At 40.0% G+C, this 16,096-nt stretch overlaps 1 protein-coding gene across 3 annotated transcripts in view; it reads left to right on the forward strand.

Moving 5' to 3' along the window:
- Positions 1–16,096, forward strand: part of DSCAM (DS cell adhesion molecule) — a gene marked incomplete at both ends in the record, with an annotated part of 734,316 nt that overhangs the window by 399,249 nt on the left and 318,971 nt on the right. For all 3 annotated transcript variants that reach the window (XM_080695506.1, XM_080695507.1, XM_080695508.1), the window contains 2 exons: positions 2,423–2,569; positions 12,318–12,596. In XM_080695506.1, coding sequence (XP_080551632.1) covers positions 2,423–2,569; positions 12,318–12,596 — 426 coding nt within the window. The remainder of the gene's footprint in view (positions 1–2,422; positions 2,570–12,317; positions 12,597–16,096) is intronic.

The raw sequence follows: 16,096 nt of genomic DNA on the forward strand, positions 1-16,096 counted from the left end.
AGTGAGCATCTTTTAGAAGTCTTAGTATGCTAAGAGAGTGAACAAGAAAAAATTAGGATTGCAGGAGCAACAGGCGCAACTAAATACCAGAGAACAGAGCCCCGGGGACTCGGCAGGGAAAGTGAACGCAGTGTTGATGCCCGGTGCTGTTCTCAGCCCTTCTGAAGATGAGCACTTAGAATGTGCCGGTTTGCCACCGCCGATGGCCTGTCAGTTCCCAGGAAGGCGCACCAGGCTGGAAAGGCCACAGGGGTCCTGGACGTTATCTTCTTTTGTCCTTCATGTCTAGTCTGTCTGTCACATTGCACTTTAAAGGAACTGGCTATTAAAACAGTACATAAGTATGTAAAGCTTACTGAAAGAGAAAAAACTGTTTCCGTAACATGTGATATACACTGTTAAGAAACGCTTGGGTTATGATGATGCATGATGAGTGACAATAGTTATTTTTGGTTGTTTCCTTTGGATGTAGAGGATAAAAGAATTGTCTAGAATATGCAACTGCAGGAGATTTTTTTTAGCTTTTCTGTTTATCCTATTTATAGCCTTTTAAAATAGGTAGCTTGATAGAATTGTCTAAAAAGTTAATTTAAATGTATTAAATGTATTTTCTATTTTTAATAGTTTGTGATCTTTGGAAAGCTTGTGCTATGTCAGTATTTGCTTTTAATGTGTTTTTCATGTCTATGTTTTTATTAAGTTTTCCTTATCTTGCATGAGAAATCCTAAGCTGTGTTTATCTGAGCAATTGATCTATGTATAAATTACAGTCCTTGCAAAAAATGACCAGGGGCTGTGGAAATTATGCTTGCAACCAAACTGTGTGGGCACTAAGGACCATGGAGTCAAGACTCCTAGAAATTCGGATAAAAATCAACCATAGAAGGTTGCAAGTGGACCTAGAAAAACAGACAAAGGGTGCCGGGTCGGCATTTCAGTCTTTTTCTAAAGAGACAAATCACAATTTCTCGTTGAATTTCACCCTGGTAGATATGTTCTGTGGAAGAGGCAGCCGGTGGCAGGTGAGTCCTGAGCGATGTACGAGGGCTCAGGACTCACGTCGAGAGCCACTCTTATGCCTACTTGTGTTTCATCATCAAATTATAATCCCATGAAAACTATCTTAGAAATTTACATTTTCTTTTTTATTATCTTTATTGTTATTGGTGCATTGTAATTATACGTCTTAATGGAGGACCAGATGGTAGAGGCACACATGCACACGTCACTCAATCCCTGCCCTATTTCCTCCTCCCTCCCTCCTTCTCACGCTTGGCTTAGCATTGACTCTGATGTTTGTGAATGTACATCATGTTCATTAGGGAGTTTCCTCTCCCTCCCAGCCCCTCAGTTGGGTCGCCTTATTTGCTCATCTGCAGATCCTCCTTCTTTACCTGCAGTCCCTCCTATGACTCGTTTTCTCCCTAGCTTCCGCATATTAGGGACAGCATCTGATTGGATTACAAAATTATGGGATATATACACAATGGAATGTTACTCAGCCATAAAGAAAAACACAATTACGTCATTTAAATGGATGGAACTGGAGAACGTTTGTTAAGTGAGATTAGTCAGTCACAAGAAATAAGAAATTTAGATTTTGAAGGAAAAAGAAAATCCTAATCCTCCTAAACCTGCACTGATATTTGGTTGATCTCCATGTTGGCTGTTTCTTTCACCTGGACAACCAGAATTGTTCAGGTAAAAGTCACAGTTGACACTCAGGATATTGTGTCCTATGCGGATGTGGAGGAGGATTTGTGAGAATAAACTTTTCTCCCTGAAATAAAAATATCCGTTGTCAATTACTTGTGTATTCACTTTAAAAATATGATTGAAAAAGAGCAAAATACTCTTAAGACACTGGATATAGAAAGAGTCGGTCTTTATTTTAGTATATGCTGTTAAGTGTAGGTTATTATTATTAGGTAATGAGGCCATCATACCTGAGAGTTTGAAGACTATTTTATTACTGTAACAATCCAAGATTTGGGGGGTTGTATAAAAGTATTGACATTCATGAGGGATAATTTTGCAAAGGAAGTTAATATTTTCTCAGTGTGTCACTTTCTAACAGAAAGCTCATGATCCAAGAACATCTTCCAAGTCAACTACACACCAACTATATGCTAACTCTGGTACTGTAAGATAATTACATGACCTAAAATATTAATCCACAAGATTAGCTTTTATAAGCATATATTTACCAAAAATCCCCTGGTTTTAGGATAATTGAAACACTGAAATGGGCTGAACCTTTAAGTATCATATTCATCTAATTTATGCCATTTCAAGAAGTTCTTTAGATGAAAAAAAAATTGTGTGTGTGTGTGTGTGTGTGTTTTAATGTGTGTGGTTTTTTCGTTGTGTGTTTGGATGGCTTTCACTCTTTTACCAATGCAATCTTCATCCTCTGTTCCAGGATCTAGATTTCTCATCACATCCACGGGAGCCTTGTATATTAAAGATGTACAGAATGAAGATGGATTGTATAACTACCGCTGCATCACGCGGCACAGATACACTGGAGAGACCAGGCAGAGTAACAGCGCGAGGCTCTTCGTATCAGGTGAGAACCTGTCGCCGCCGTGTTCAGGCTCTCTGCTCCTCCTTTGTTAATGTACTGAGAGGGCTTGGCCAAAATTGCCGAACTTGAAACTAAGATGAAATCTTCCATTGAAGTAAAAGAGAAATAGATTTTATTTTAGATTAGAGCTTAGTTAAATTGAACATGTATCAGGGAGTTGGGGTTAATGTGGGGCCTTGTTTGTAGCAAAGATTTAATGACCTCAAACTTCAAATATATATGTATATATGTATGGATATGTATATATATTTAAATAAAATATAAACATAAAATAATAATATAACAATAAATATACTAAAATAAATATAATAACAAAATATAAAATAAGGCTGAAGCTGTAGCTCAGAGATAGAATGCTCCTGGGTTCAATCCCTAGTACCACCATATATATAATATAGAGATAGATAAAATGGCTAAAGCAGAAGAATCTGCAAAACAAAAATTGGCATAAGCTGGTTAACCATATGCAGAAAAATGGAAATAAATTCTACTTTCTCACTGTGGACAAGAGTCAATTCAAGATGGATCAAAGACTTGGAAATTCAACCAGAGACCTTGCAGCTCCTTGAAGAGGGCATAGGTCCAACACTGCAACACATAGGCACAGATAAACACTTTCTTGACAAGATTCCAAAGGCACAAGAAGCTAAAAGGCAGATCAATATATGGGACTGAGTTAAACTGAAGAGTTTCTGTAAAGAAAGGAAACTGTCAAGAACCTCATCAGAGAGTCAACAGAATGGGAGAAAAGTTTTGCCAACTGTTCCTCCATTAGAGGACTAATATCTAGAATATACAGAGGACTCAAGAAACTCAGCACTAAGAAAGCAAACAACCCAATCAAAAATTGGGCAAGCGAACTAAATAGACACTTCACAAAAGAATAAATTCAAATGGTCAATATATGTTCAAAAGATGCTCAACATCACTAGCAATCAGAAAGATGCAAATCAAAACTAACCTGAGATTTCACCTAACTCCAACTAGAATGGCAATCATTCAAAACACAAACAACAATAAATGCTGGCGAGGATGTGGAGAAGTGGGAACTCTAAAATATTGTTGGTGGGATTGCAAATTAGTGCAGCCACTTTGGAAAACAGTATGGAGAATCCTCAGAAGAATGGGAACCAAACTACCAAACTAATGCATGAGCATCTATGTTCATAGCTGCACAATTCACAATTGCCAAACTATGGAACCAGCCAAGATGTCTACCAACAGATGAATGAATTACAAAACTATGGGATATGTACACAATGGAATTTTACTCAGCCATAAAGAAAAACAAAATTGCATTAATTGCAGGGAAAATGGATGGAACTGGAGGACCTTATGCTAAGTGGGATTAGTCAGTCACAAAAAGTAAAAAAAAAATAGAAAAAATTTATCCCTAATATGTGGAAGCTAGGGAGAAAATGGGTCATAGGAGGGACTCTAGATGAAGAAAGAAAAATCATAGATGAGCAAATAAAGAAGCCTAATTGAGAGGGATTGGGGGAAGAAGAGGGAGATTCCCTGATGTACATGATGTACATTCACAAACATATCAAAGTCAATCAGTAAGCCAAACATTAGAAAGAGGGAGGGGGAGGGAATGGGGTGGGAATTGGGTAAGGGCTAATTAGGTGATGTGTGCCTGTATGCCTCCACCATCTTGTACCCCATTAAGACGTATGACTATAGCTGGGCGTGGTGGCATATACTTGTAATCCCAGCATTACAGGAGGATCCTGTATGTAGGATCCTAATTCCAGCTGAGACTGGAGGATTGCAGTTCATGGGCAGCTGTAGCTACTTACTACATGGAGGCCCTCCCCAACTCAGTGAGACCTGGTTTCAAAATATAGAATACAAAATAGGGCAGGAGGTGTAGCTTGGAGGTCAAATGGCCCTGGTTTTCATCCCCAGACCCACACACATACAAAAAAAGATATTTGATTTCCATACCAGGACTAGTTATAGTTCCAGTTATCTAAAAGACTGGTGAAATGAGCTAAAGTGGAAATTTAAAAAGTTTTTAATTAATGCATTGTAGTCATACCTTTTGATGGGGTCCAAGATGGTGGCGGCATATACACACATATCACTCATTTAGCCCTTCCCCAGTTGCCATCCCTAATGTGGAAAATTATAGGCCGGATTGTAGAACAGTCTCACCCACAAGCTCCGTGGCCCTGCACGCTCCCTCCCCATGGGGCCGGCTTTGAAGGAGAGAGCTGAGGGTTCCAGAAGCCGAGGGGTAAGATCAGGAGGGTGAGTGAGTCGGGTCCATGCCCTCCTCTGCTTGGCATGAGCAAGGCCAGGCCAGAGGACCAAAGCAGCGCTAACCTGAGGGCCGTGCTGAGTCCTCGGGGCCTTCACCGCTGCCTGAGATGCTCTGGGTCACTGAGGCTGTGGTCCAAGCTCTTCTGCATTGTGGTTCTTTAAAGAAACTTCTTTTATTAGAGGTGCCTACTAATGAACAGTGAAGAATGGTGAGAGTTCTGTGAATTGTCGTGAAGACCAACTCTCCAGAAAGAAGCAGCTGAGAGAGAAAGGAAGAACATGGGCTACTGTGGCAGCTGGATGCTCAATTTGTGGGGTGCCTCAGATGATTTATTTACATTTGGATTTGTGAATGATTTTGCACCAAGAAATTTTTATTAAAAAACAAAACAAAACACTTGGCCATGGTGGCACACACGTGTGATCCCAGTACTCGGGAGACTGAGACAAGAAGATGGAAGGTTCAAGGACAGCCTCAGAAACATAAGGAAACCCTGTTCCAAAAATTAAAAAAAAAAGCCAGGCTTGGTGGTGTAAGCTTGTAATCCTGCTACTACGTGGGAGGTTGAAACAGGAGGATTATCACAGATTTGAGGCCAGCCTCAGCTACTTAGTGAGGCCTTCCACAACTTAGTAAAACCCTGTTTCAAAATTAAAGAATAAGAAAATAGACCTAGGGGTATAGCTCAGAGGTAGAATTCCCCTGGTTTCAATTCCCAGTATCAAAATATAATGAAATAAAATAAAATAAAATATGCATATACAAAGTTTAAAGATGGGATGAATTAAAGCCAATGTTGTATGGCTGTTCTAATTTTATGTGTGGCCAAATATTCCCCATGAAGGCCTATATTAAGCATTGCTTAAATGGCATGCTTAAAATATAAACTAAATGCCCATTTTACTTTTGTAGATAGGTTTACTGAGATATAATTCACCAACACAAACTTTATTCATTTTAAATGTAAAATTCAATAATTTTAGGACATTCATTGAATTGTACACCCATCACTATAATTCAGTTTTAGAATATTTTCATCATGAAATAAGATGCCTTCTCCATTGCCAGTCAATTTTAGTTCCCAACCCTAGCTTCAGAAAACAACTAATGCAGTGCATATCTGTATAAATTGGAATTATCTGGATATTTTAGATAATTTGGATCTTACAGTGTGTGAATTTTGCATCAGAATTTCATTCTGCATAATATTTTCAGGATGCAACATGCACCAATTGTTTGCTTTTTAGTGCTGTATAGTATTTCACTGTTCTGTGCTTCCTTTATCCACCCGCTAGATGATAGGTATTTGAGCTGTTTTCTCTTTGTAATTATTATAAACAATTTTTCTATAAATCTTTCTGTGTACATTTTGAATGAACATGTGTTTTCGCGTAAGGTAGATATCTATGGGGGAGTTTGGGGGACTTAATGGTAAATTGAAGTTGAACATTTTAAGAAACTGGCAAACTTTTTTAAATTAACTGTGTCATTTTCATTTCACCAACGATGTTAGACTGATTATTGCCTGTTTTTTTTTTTTTTTTTTTTTTTTTTTTTTTTTTTACTACAGCCATTCCAGGGAGTGTGAAGTAATATTGTAATTTTTACAATTTAAAATTTAAACTTTAAATATATTTCATTGGTACTTAAGAATATAAAAATTGTATGCCTTTGTGAAATACCATGTGATGTTTGATACATGTATACACTGTGTAAAGTTTAAATGAAGTTAAGATAGCATCTCATCAAAAAACCGATTATGTTTTATGGGCAAACATTCAACATCCTTTCTTTGACAGTACTACAGAGGCTGAGACAGGAGGATCAGAGGTTCGAGGCTAGCCTCAGCAAATTAGCAAGACCCTGTCTCAAACTAACAACTAAAAAAAAACTGTGGGTACATCTTAGAGGTAAAAAGACTGTGGACTCAATCATCAGCACCACAAAAAATACTTTAAAAAATTCTTTCTTTGAGAGTTTTGAAACATACCGTGTGTCACCATTACCTGTGTCCACTCTACAAAGCACACCAGCACCTCTGGTTCCTTTCCCTCTGTCACCTCACACCTACAGGTTCACCTCTCCCCACTGGGTAATCTCTCCCTCCTCCTACAGTCCCCAGGAACCATCATTCTGCTCTCGACTCATATGCGATCAACACGTATCTACCCCACATAAGACTGAGGTCAGGAGAAGCTTGTCTCTCTGGGCCTGGTTTATTTCACATAACACAGTGACCTCCAGCTCCATCTACCTTACCAGGAATGACAAGAGTTTATTCTTTTTTATGGCTGGATAATACTCCACTGTGCCTACATTCCTACAGAAATACATATCCTACTTTCTTTATTCACTCATCAGTTGATGGACACTTCATTTTTTTCCATTTCTTGACTACTGTGATAATAAACACAGTTTGAAGTTGCTTTTTTACTTATTTAACTCTAATGGACATGCGCCCAGTGGTGGGACTAGTAGGCCCTATGATAATTCTATTCCTAGCTTTTCCAGAATCCCCGTGTTTTTCATAACAGTGTGTACTAATCTGCATTCCCACCCACAGTGTGCTAGGTTTCTCTTTTCTTGAAATCATCAACACTTACCATCTTTGGTCTTTTTCATAATTGCTATTCTAAAAGGTATGAGGTGATATTTTACTGTGGCTTTACTTTTCGTTGACCTAGTAGCTACTGATATTGTACATCTTTTCATGCATTTAGTAATCATTTGTATATCTGCTTTAGTGATTTATCTGTTCAAATATTTGGCCTATTATTTGTTAAATTGTTTTATAAGATTATAGAAATATAAAGATTCTTCATTTTTTTTGATACAAGCCCTTTATAAAATGTTTTTATTAGATACGAGACTTTTATGAAATATGTCTTCTCAGTTAGTAGAATTTTTTTTAAATATTTTATTGGTGGCCTGGCGAGGTGGCACATGCTTGTAATCCCCGCACTTGGGAGGCAGAGACAGCAGGATCGCGCAGGTTCAAAGCCAGCCACACGCGCTGGCTTTGGAGACCCTGTTTCCAAATAAAAATGTAAAAGTAGGTCTGAGAGTGTAGCTCGGAGGTAGAAGGGCTTCCAGGAACCCCAGTACCACCAAATATATATTTTATTGGTGCATTATATTCATACATCATATTGGGGTAAAAAACTTGTGTGTACAGACATGTATACATCACCGATTTAACCCCTAACCAATTCCCACCCCATTTCCTCCCCATCCCTCCTTCCCTTGCTTGGCTTAGTGCTTGAATTCAATATGTTTAAGTACATTGTGTGTTTTAGAGAATTTCCTTCTTCCCTCCACCCATCCCCTCATTTAGGTTGTCTTGTTTGCTCCTCCATTGGATTTCCTTTTTTATCTAACATTCCTACTTTGACCCATTTCTCCTTAGCTTTTCACATATTAGGGAAAGCATCTGATTTCTTATTTTTTGTGACTGACTAATCTCACTTAGAATAATGTCCTCCAATTCCATCCATTTCCCTTAAAATGGTGTAATTGAGTTTTTTTAATGGCTGAGTAAAATTCCATTGTGTACATATCCCACAGTTTTGTAATCCATTCATCTGTTGATGGACATCTTGGCTGGTTCCATAGTTTGGCTATGGTGAATTGTGCAGCTATGAACATAGATACACATGCATTAGTTTGGTAGTTTGGTTTACTTTCTTTTGGGTAGATACCCAGAAGTAGTATTGCTGGATCAAATGGTAGATTTGTTCCCATTCTTTTGAGGATTCTCCATAATGTTTTCCAAAGTGGTTGCACTAATTTGCAATCCCACCAACAATGTCTTAGAGTTCCCACTTCTTCACATCCTCACCAGGATCTATTGTTGTTTGTGTTTTGAATGATTGCCATTCTAGTTGGAGTTAGGTGAAATCTCAGGGTAGTTTTGATTTGCATCTCTCTGATTGCCAGTGATGTTGAGCATTTTTTCATGCATTTACTGGCCATTTGAATTTCTTCTTTCATGAAGTGTCAATTTAATTTGTTTGCCCATTTTGTTATTGGATGCTTTGTTTTCTTAGTGTTGAGTTTCTTGAGTTCTCAGTATATTCTAGATATTAGTCCTCTATCGGAGGTGTAGGTGGCAAAAATCTTCTCCCATTCTGTTGGCTCTCGGTTGAGGTTCTTGACAGTTTCCTTTGCTGAACAGAAGCTCTTCAGTTTCATGCAATCCCACGTATTGATTCGCCTTTTAATTTGTTGTGCCTTTGGGGTCTTGTTGAGAAAGTGTTTATCTGTGCCTATGTGTTGTAGTGTTGGACCTATGCCCTCTTCAAGGAGCTTCTAGGTCTCTGGTTTAATTTTCAAGTCTTTGATCCATCTTGAGTTGACTCCTGTGCAGGGTGAGAAAGTGGGATTAATTTCCAATTTTCTGCATATGGTTAACCAGTTTTGCTAACACACCATTTGTTGAACAGGCTATCTTTTTTCCAGTGTATGTTTTTGGCCCCTTTGTCAAAAATCAATTGGCTGAAAGTGTGTGAGCTTGTTTCTGGGTCTTCTATTCTGCTCCATTGGTCTATGCATTTGTTTTTGTGCAGTACCATGCTGTTTTTATTACAATGGCTTTGTAGTATAGTTTAAAGTCAGGTATTGTGATTCTTCCTGCATAGTTTTTGTTGCTGAGAACTACTTTGGCTATTCTGGGCTTTTTGTTATTCCAAATAAACTTAAGGACTGATTTTTTTATGTCTGTGAGAAATGATCTTGGTAGTTTAATGGGCATTGCATTGAATCTGCAGATCACTTTTGGAAGGATGGCCATTTTAATGATATTTATTCTGCCAATCCATGAACATGGAAGATCTTTCCATCTTCTAAGATATTCTTTGATTTCCCTTTTTAATGTTTTATAATTTTCTTTGTAAAGATCTTTTACTTCCTTGGTTAAGTTTATTCCTAAGTATTTTATAGTTTTGTGGGAGATACTGAATGGAAGCGTTTTCTGAATTTCTTTTTCAGTGGATTTATGGTTGGTGTACAGAAAAGCTTCTGATATTTAAGATTGATTTTGTATCCAGACACTTTGCTGAATTTGTTGATCAGTTCTAAGAGCCCTTTGGTTGAGTTTGTTGGGTTTTCTAAATATAGTATCATGTCATCTGCAAATAGTGAAAGTTTGAGTTCTTCTTTTCCTCTTTGTACTCCTTTGATTTCCTTTTCTTGCCTTATTGCTCTGGCTAGAGTCTCTAGTACTATATTGAAGAGAAGTAGTGATAATGGACATTCTTGTCTCATTCCGGTTTTTAGGGGGAATTCTTGAAGTTTTTCTCCATTTAATATGATGTTGGCGGTGGGCTTATTGTAGATTGCCTTTATGATCTTGAGATATGTTCTTTCTATTCCAATTCTCTGCAGTGTTTTTATCATAATGGATGTTGAATTTTATCAAGTGCTTTTTCAGCATCTATTGAAATGATCATGTGATTTTTGTCTTTGATTCTGTTTAGATTATGAATTTAGTTCATAGAATTTCATTTCATTTTCTTAATGATTTGAAAGTGCAAAAGTTCTTCATTTTGATAAAATTGAACATATCATCTTTTATGTTTTGTTATCATGTCTAAAAACCCTGCACAAAGATTCTTTTCCTATCTATTTTTTTTCATTCATCTTTGTAAGCCATTTTTTGTTGTTGTTGATTTATGTTGGTTATATAAAGCTCAGATTTCTGCTTTTTGATATGAGTATCCAATGATCTCACCCATTCTTTTAAAAAAGTCATTAGTTATTAAGTTTTATATATTTTTTTTTTTTGGTGGTTCTGGAAGCCCTTCTACCTCTGGGCTACACTCCCAGACCTACTTTATATTTTTATTTGGAAACAGGGTCTCTCAAGCCAGCATGGCTGGCTTCGAACCTGTGTGATTCCCCTGTCTCTGCCTCCCAAGCGTGGGGATTACAAGTGTGTGCCACCATGCCTGGCAATTCAGTACTATCTTAAGGAGTATATTTGAATATTTTATATCAATAGTTAGTCTTAAGTCGGGTGTGGTGGCACACGCTTGTAATCCCAGCATTTGGGAGGCTGAGACAGGAGGATCCCAGTACGTGGACAGCCTCAGCAACTTAGACCCTTTGCAACTCAGTGAGATCCCGTTCCAAAATAAAAAAATAAAAAAATAGAGCTGGGGGTGTCATTTGTAGATAGAATGCTCCTGGGTTCCATCCCCAGTGCCGGAAAAAAAAAATAGTCTTAGCTGAAATAAAAGATTTTTAGAAGAAATCATTAGGTACTGATGTTTTATGGCTCACATGGCAAGTGTTTACATTTTGTTTCCTGAGATTGTAGGTTTGTCCTACAAGAAAACCAGGGTACAGAGTGTTGTGTTGGACCTTGGCACTCCTGCCAAAGGGATGATGCTGCTGTGTTACTCTCTCCATTCCTAATTCTGCCGTCTGTTCTGAGGGCTGTGACAGGTTTTGTAAGAACTTGTCAGGCTTGTTTATAAAATCTCCACTCTTCCCCTAAAACAATGAAGCATTATTTAGCCATAAAAAGGGATGGAAACCTGTCATTTGTAGTGAATAAATAGAACAGGAAGGCATTATGTTATGTGAAATGAAACAGTATTCCCCATGTCCTCTCATATATAAAAATTAAAACAACAACAAAAAAGCCAACTCAATGTAGAATACTGATTACTAGATGTTCAGCAGATAGATATAAATGGAAGATGGATTTTATTAGGGCACACTTTATGCATGTATTAAAACACCACACTGAAGCCCATTAATATGCATAATACAGGATAATCACATATTAAAAAGATTAAAGTCGCTGGGCGTGGTGGCGCATGCTTACGATCCCCATGCTTGGGAGGCTGAGACAGGAGGATTGCACAGGTTCGAAGCCAGCCTTGCTGGCTTAAGAGACCCTGTGTCCAAATAAAATATAAAATAGGTCTGGGAGTGTAGCCCGGAGGTAGAAGGGTTCCATCCCCAGTACCACCAAAAAAAAAAAAAAGATTACAGTTAAAAACCATGTTTGACATGAATGAATAAAGCATTTTCAAACTCAGTAGCTATGTTAAAATCTTTTCTCTTATGCAATGGATTTCATGAATGTAGAATAACCCCCTATAACTTACTCTTTTGAAAGGGAAAGCCTGACATTCTCAGTTAAAAGAAGACGACTCTTCTCTTGGCCCGAGCCGGCAGCTCTTGTTGAAGCATGCTGAGTCCAGATATTTTAGTTATTTAGTAAAAGATGACACTCCGAATTTCTGGTCAGTGTTCAGTCTTTTGTAGATTTGGTGCAGAAATAATTTGTATGTCTAGTGCATGGTTTTGTGTGTTCCCATACAAAACCTAAAGATCTTTATCAACAGTCAGCATGATGTATAGAATTTAAATTACCCAGGAAGCCCTCGGATTCTAAGTCTCTCCCAGAACTCCTCATCCGTGGTCTCTAAGGTTTTTTCCTTTCTTCTGCAGACCCAGCGAACTCAGCCCCGTCCATCCTGGATGGGTTCGACCATCGCAAGGCCATGGCCGGGCAGCGCGTGGAGCTGCCTTGCAAAGCACTCGGGCACCCTGAGCCAGATTACCGCTGGCTAAAGGACAACATGCCCCTGGAACTTTCTGGAAGGTTCCAGAAAACAGTGACAGGGCTGCTGATTGAGAACCCGCGCCCTTCAGACTCAGGCAGCTACGTGTGTGAAGTGTCCAACCGATACGGAACTGCTAAGGTTATAGGCCGCCTGTACGTGAAACGTAAGTTGGACGGTAACTGGAGAAGGTGGTGCTGGCCGCCAGCCTGTGGCTCTGTGGTCAGCTAACCTCCAGCCTTCCCGCCTGGCCTTCCATGGACCTCACAACAGTCCTGCTGGGCTCAGCGGCAGCCCTGCTTCGTAGATGAGGAATCTGACACTCAAATGAATGAATCTCTCCCGGCTATGCAGCAACAGATTTGAAACCAGGGCTGTCAAGCACACAGACCGTAGGATTTCCATTAAGCATTAGAACTGCTATTTTTCCTAGCTAACCTTTCCTAACTGTTGAGATCAGAATGTCAGGCTCTTGAAGATGATCAAGGGAAAGGGCAGATCATCCCTCCAGCTCAGCAGGTGGAGGCCCAAGGCACTGTTCTTGGCCTGGTTCCAGATGTTTCTCTGAGCATAGGACTCAGCATTACCTAGCTGTTGGGCTTGGTCTCAGTATTTTAGGCCCTGTGGCCTTCATCATCCATGTGTTCCATCATGGGCTAGAAACCCGGGTTACCTTGAGGACTGTGATCAGGAGAGAGATGCTGGTGGCCAAAACCTGGGATAAGATTACAGGTGGCATAGTCTAACCGCATCACACACCCTCGATTTACTTCTGCTGAAACTACATCAAAGTGAATTACCCAAGATGGTATGACTGGAATGGGATGACAGAGCCTTGGCCAGAACAGATGTCTCTTACTTGCAGATATAATGCCCTTTTGTTTGTTTATTTATTTATTTATTTATTTATTCCTTTTTAATTGAGGAGGTAAGCTAAACATACAGACCCACAAGGATCTCACACTGGAAAGGGAGGTATCCTTGTCCTGTTAGGCTCCAGCCTATTCCTTCCTGTGGACCGGCCTCTTCAGTGTCTGACGCATTGATGATAGCTGCAGCCCATGTAACTCGTTAGCACGAGGCTGACCTAAGAGAATCTGCTTCAAGTAAATATGCAAATGGCTCTCTGCAGCCAGACGTGCAGCCTGATCCCGCAGCACCACTCTCGCACACGGAGGCTGGGTGTGGAGCGCAGTAGCAGACAGGCCAGCTCTGGTCTAGAGTGAAGAACCACAGAGTAAAATTATGCATCAGACATCCAGGGAAATTGTCCCAAATTATCCCCAATTATTCTCAAGATCTTTGGGGGTTCAAATGCCTTTTATGGCTCCCTTTGATTTATGAAATAAAGTTTATATCTTAGGATAGTGTCAGAGGCTGCTCAAGAAAGTCTGTCTGGTAATTTTCCCATTGCTGTGCTTTAAAAAAAAAAAAACACAACTCTTGCTAAATCCAAATTATTTTCAATTTCTGTAACAGACCTGCTCACGATTGTGAGGGGCAGAAGTTGTCTTGCTCCTTTCACATCCACAAGGAAGATTATTCTCTGCACCTGTGTATTTAGAGCCCCTTCTTTCCTCGCCCCCTGTGGAGTTCCACCTCCAAAGACACACTGCCCCATCTTGGCTCAGGTCCAGATTCCTGTCCTGCTTTCTCTTCCTGAAGGCATTTATCATGGTCTACATTTAAAGGGGGCTGGATTCTGACTGGTTTCCATCAGGGTGGTCCTCTGCCACCACCACAGGCATCCTCAAATGCTACCCATGCTTCTCTCTCCCTCCGTCCCCATGTCTCCTGGGTGGAGGAGTACTGCTCCTTCCTGCCTGCCTCTCTTCTCTAGATGAAGAGCACCCTCTTGGCTTCCACATGTAGAGCCCTCTTCTCTTCCAGGTCTTTTCTTCTGACTCTTCTCTTATTTGTATGGCTTCAAACTCCTCCTCTTTGAAAATAAGCCCCATCCGTATGTTTAGCCCCAGCCTCCTGGCTGAGTGCTGGGTGTCCTGATCTCATCTCATGTGGTGACTGGCACTTCAGAAGAACAGGGTAGGAAACCAAATTGGAGCCTCTACTGTCTCTGCCTTCCAAATGACTCTCCTTAGCCAGGCATGGTATCATACACCTGTAATGCCAGTACTTGGGAGGCTGAGACAGGAGGATCACAGGCTTAAGGGCAGCCTCACCAACCTAGCAAAAGCCTGTTTAAAAAATATATAAAAAAGGCTGGGGATATAGCTCAGAGGTAGAACCCGCTCGGTTCAATCCTCAGCAGCACAAAAACAAAACAAAACAAAAAAGCCCAAACTAAATGGACCTTCTTAGGAGCATCTTCCCCTCCACCTTCTAAAGGAAAACTTTCCATTTAGGTTCCTCTTTAAGCCTTCCCTCCCATGCGAAACTCCTGCCCAGTCCTGGAGATATCTGGTCACGGTTCTTCTTGGCCATGCTCTGAACCTCTGCCCGTCCAGGTTGCATCTCCCTAGGCTTGACGCCTCCTTACTGACCATTTTCCTCCACACCAGTATGTCCAACATGATGTGGTCAATCAGTTCTGCTAAAAATAGATTTGACCATGGCACTCATTTGCAAAATGTACTGGGATGCCTTTGGTAGTTCTCTCTAATTATATTCTAAAACACCAAGACCACTTTTCATCTTTTCTCAAACTGCTTTTGTGTCTTTTTTCTCCCATTTTTCTCCTGCAAGGGCCTCATGAATCAGAACTCTTCTTGGAACACCCTCCTCTTCCATTCCAGCTGGTCCGCTTTCTTTTTCTTTTCTCTCTCTCTCTCTCTCTCTCTCTCTCTCTCTCTCTCTCTCTCTCTCTCTCTCCCTCCCTCCCTCCCTCCCTCCCTCCCTCTCCCTCTCTCTCTCCCTCTCTCTCTCTCTCTTTCTCTCTCTCTCGTACTGATTATGGAACCCAGGGACAATCTACCTCTGAGCTATATCCCAGCCCTATTTTTTAATTCTTTATTTTGAAACAGGGCCTCACTAAGTAGCTGAGGCTGTCCACTAACCACAATCCTCCTGTCTCTGCCTCCTGAATACTGGGATTGCAAGTGTGCACCACCACACTCGGCTTCAGCTGGTCTGCATTCTAACCATCCTTGATTTCCAAGAATTCTCTTGGTCTTTCTATTGAAGACCCGGTGATCACTCCCACACCTAGTATGTCTCTATGTCTGCTGTATCACCCTGCTTGGTACTATATTCCTTTTTCTATTTGTTTTGCCAGCCTAGAATCCTGAGCTGCTTGGATCCAAAGAGTTCATAGTATGATGAGACCAAAAGTCAGAAAGAAATGGGGGGAAACTATTCCTTTTGTTTTGGTTTGTTTTGCCATTTACCTGTGGAGTGGAGTTGGTAAAGTTAATTAATCCCTCTGAATAACCATTTCCCCCTTCTGAAAAACAAAAATGATAACACAGAAGCTAAAGAACTATGAGAAGGCTAACTTACTGGATTGGAAATGTTTGGAAATTATATGACAAATACCATTTGTACCCCCAAATATATGGATATTTGTCTTCTGTGTGAGTTTAACCCATCCTCAGCTCATAGTAGATGGCCTGGTTAATGCTTCCTACAATTATTAGGTTTGTTAAATTAGAACCAGAAGAATTCAACCAGGCGTGGTGGTGCAGGCTTGTAATCCCAGCATTTGGGAGG

The sequence above is a fragment of the Muscardinus avellanarius genome (genome assembly GCF_963383645.1).
Source record: "Muscardinus avellanarius genome assembly, chromosome: 5".
Lineage (NCBI taxonomy): Eukaryota > Metazoa > Chordata > Mammalia > Rodentia > Gliridae > Muscardinus > Muscardinus avellanarius.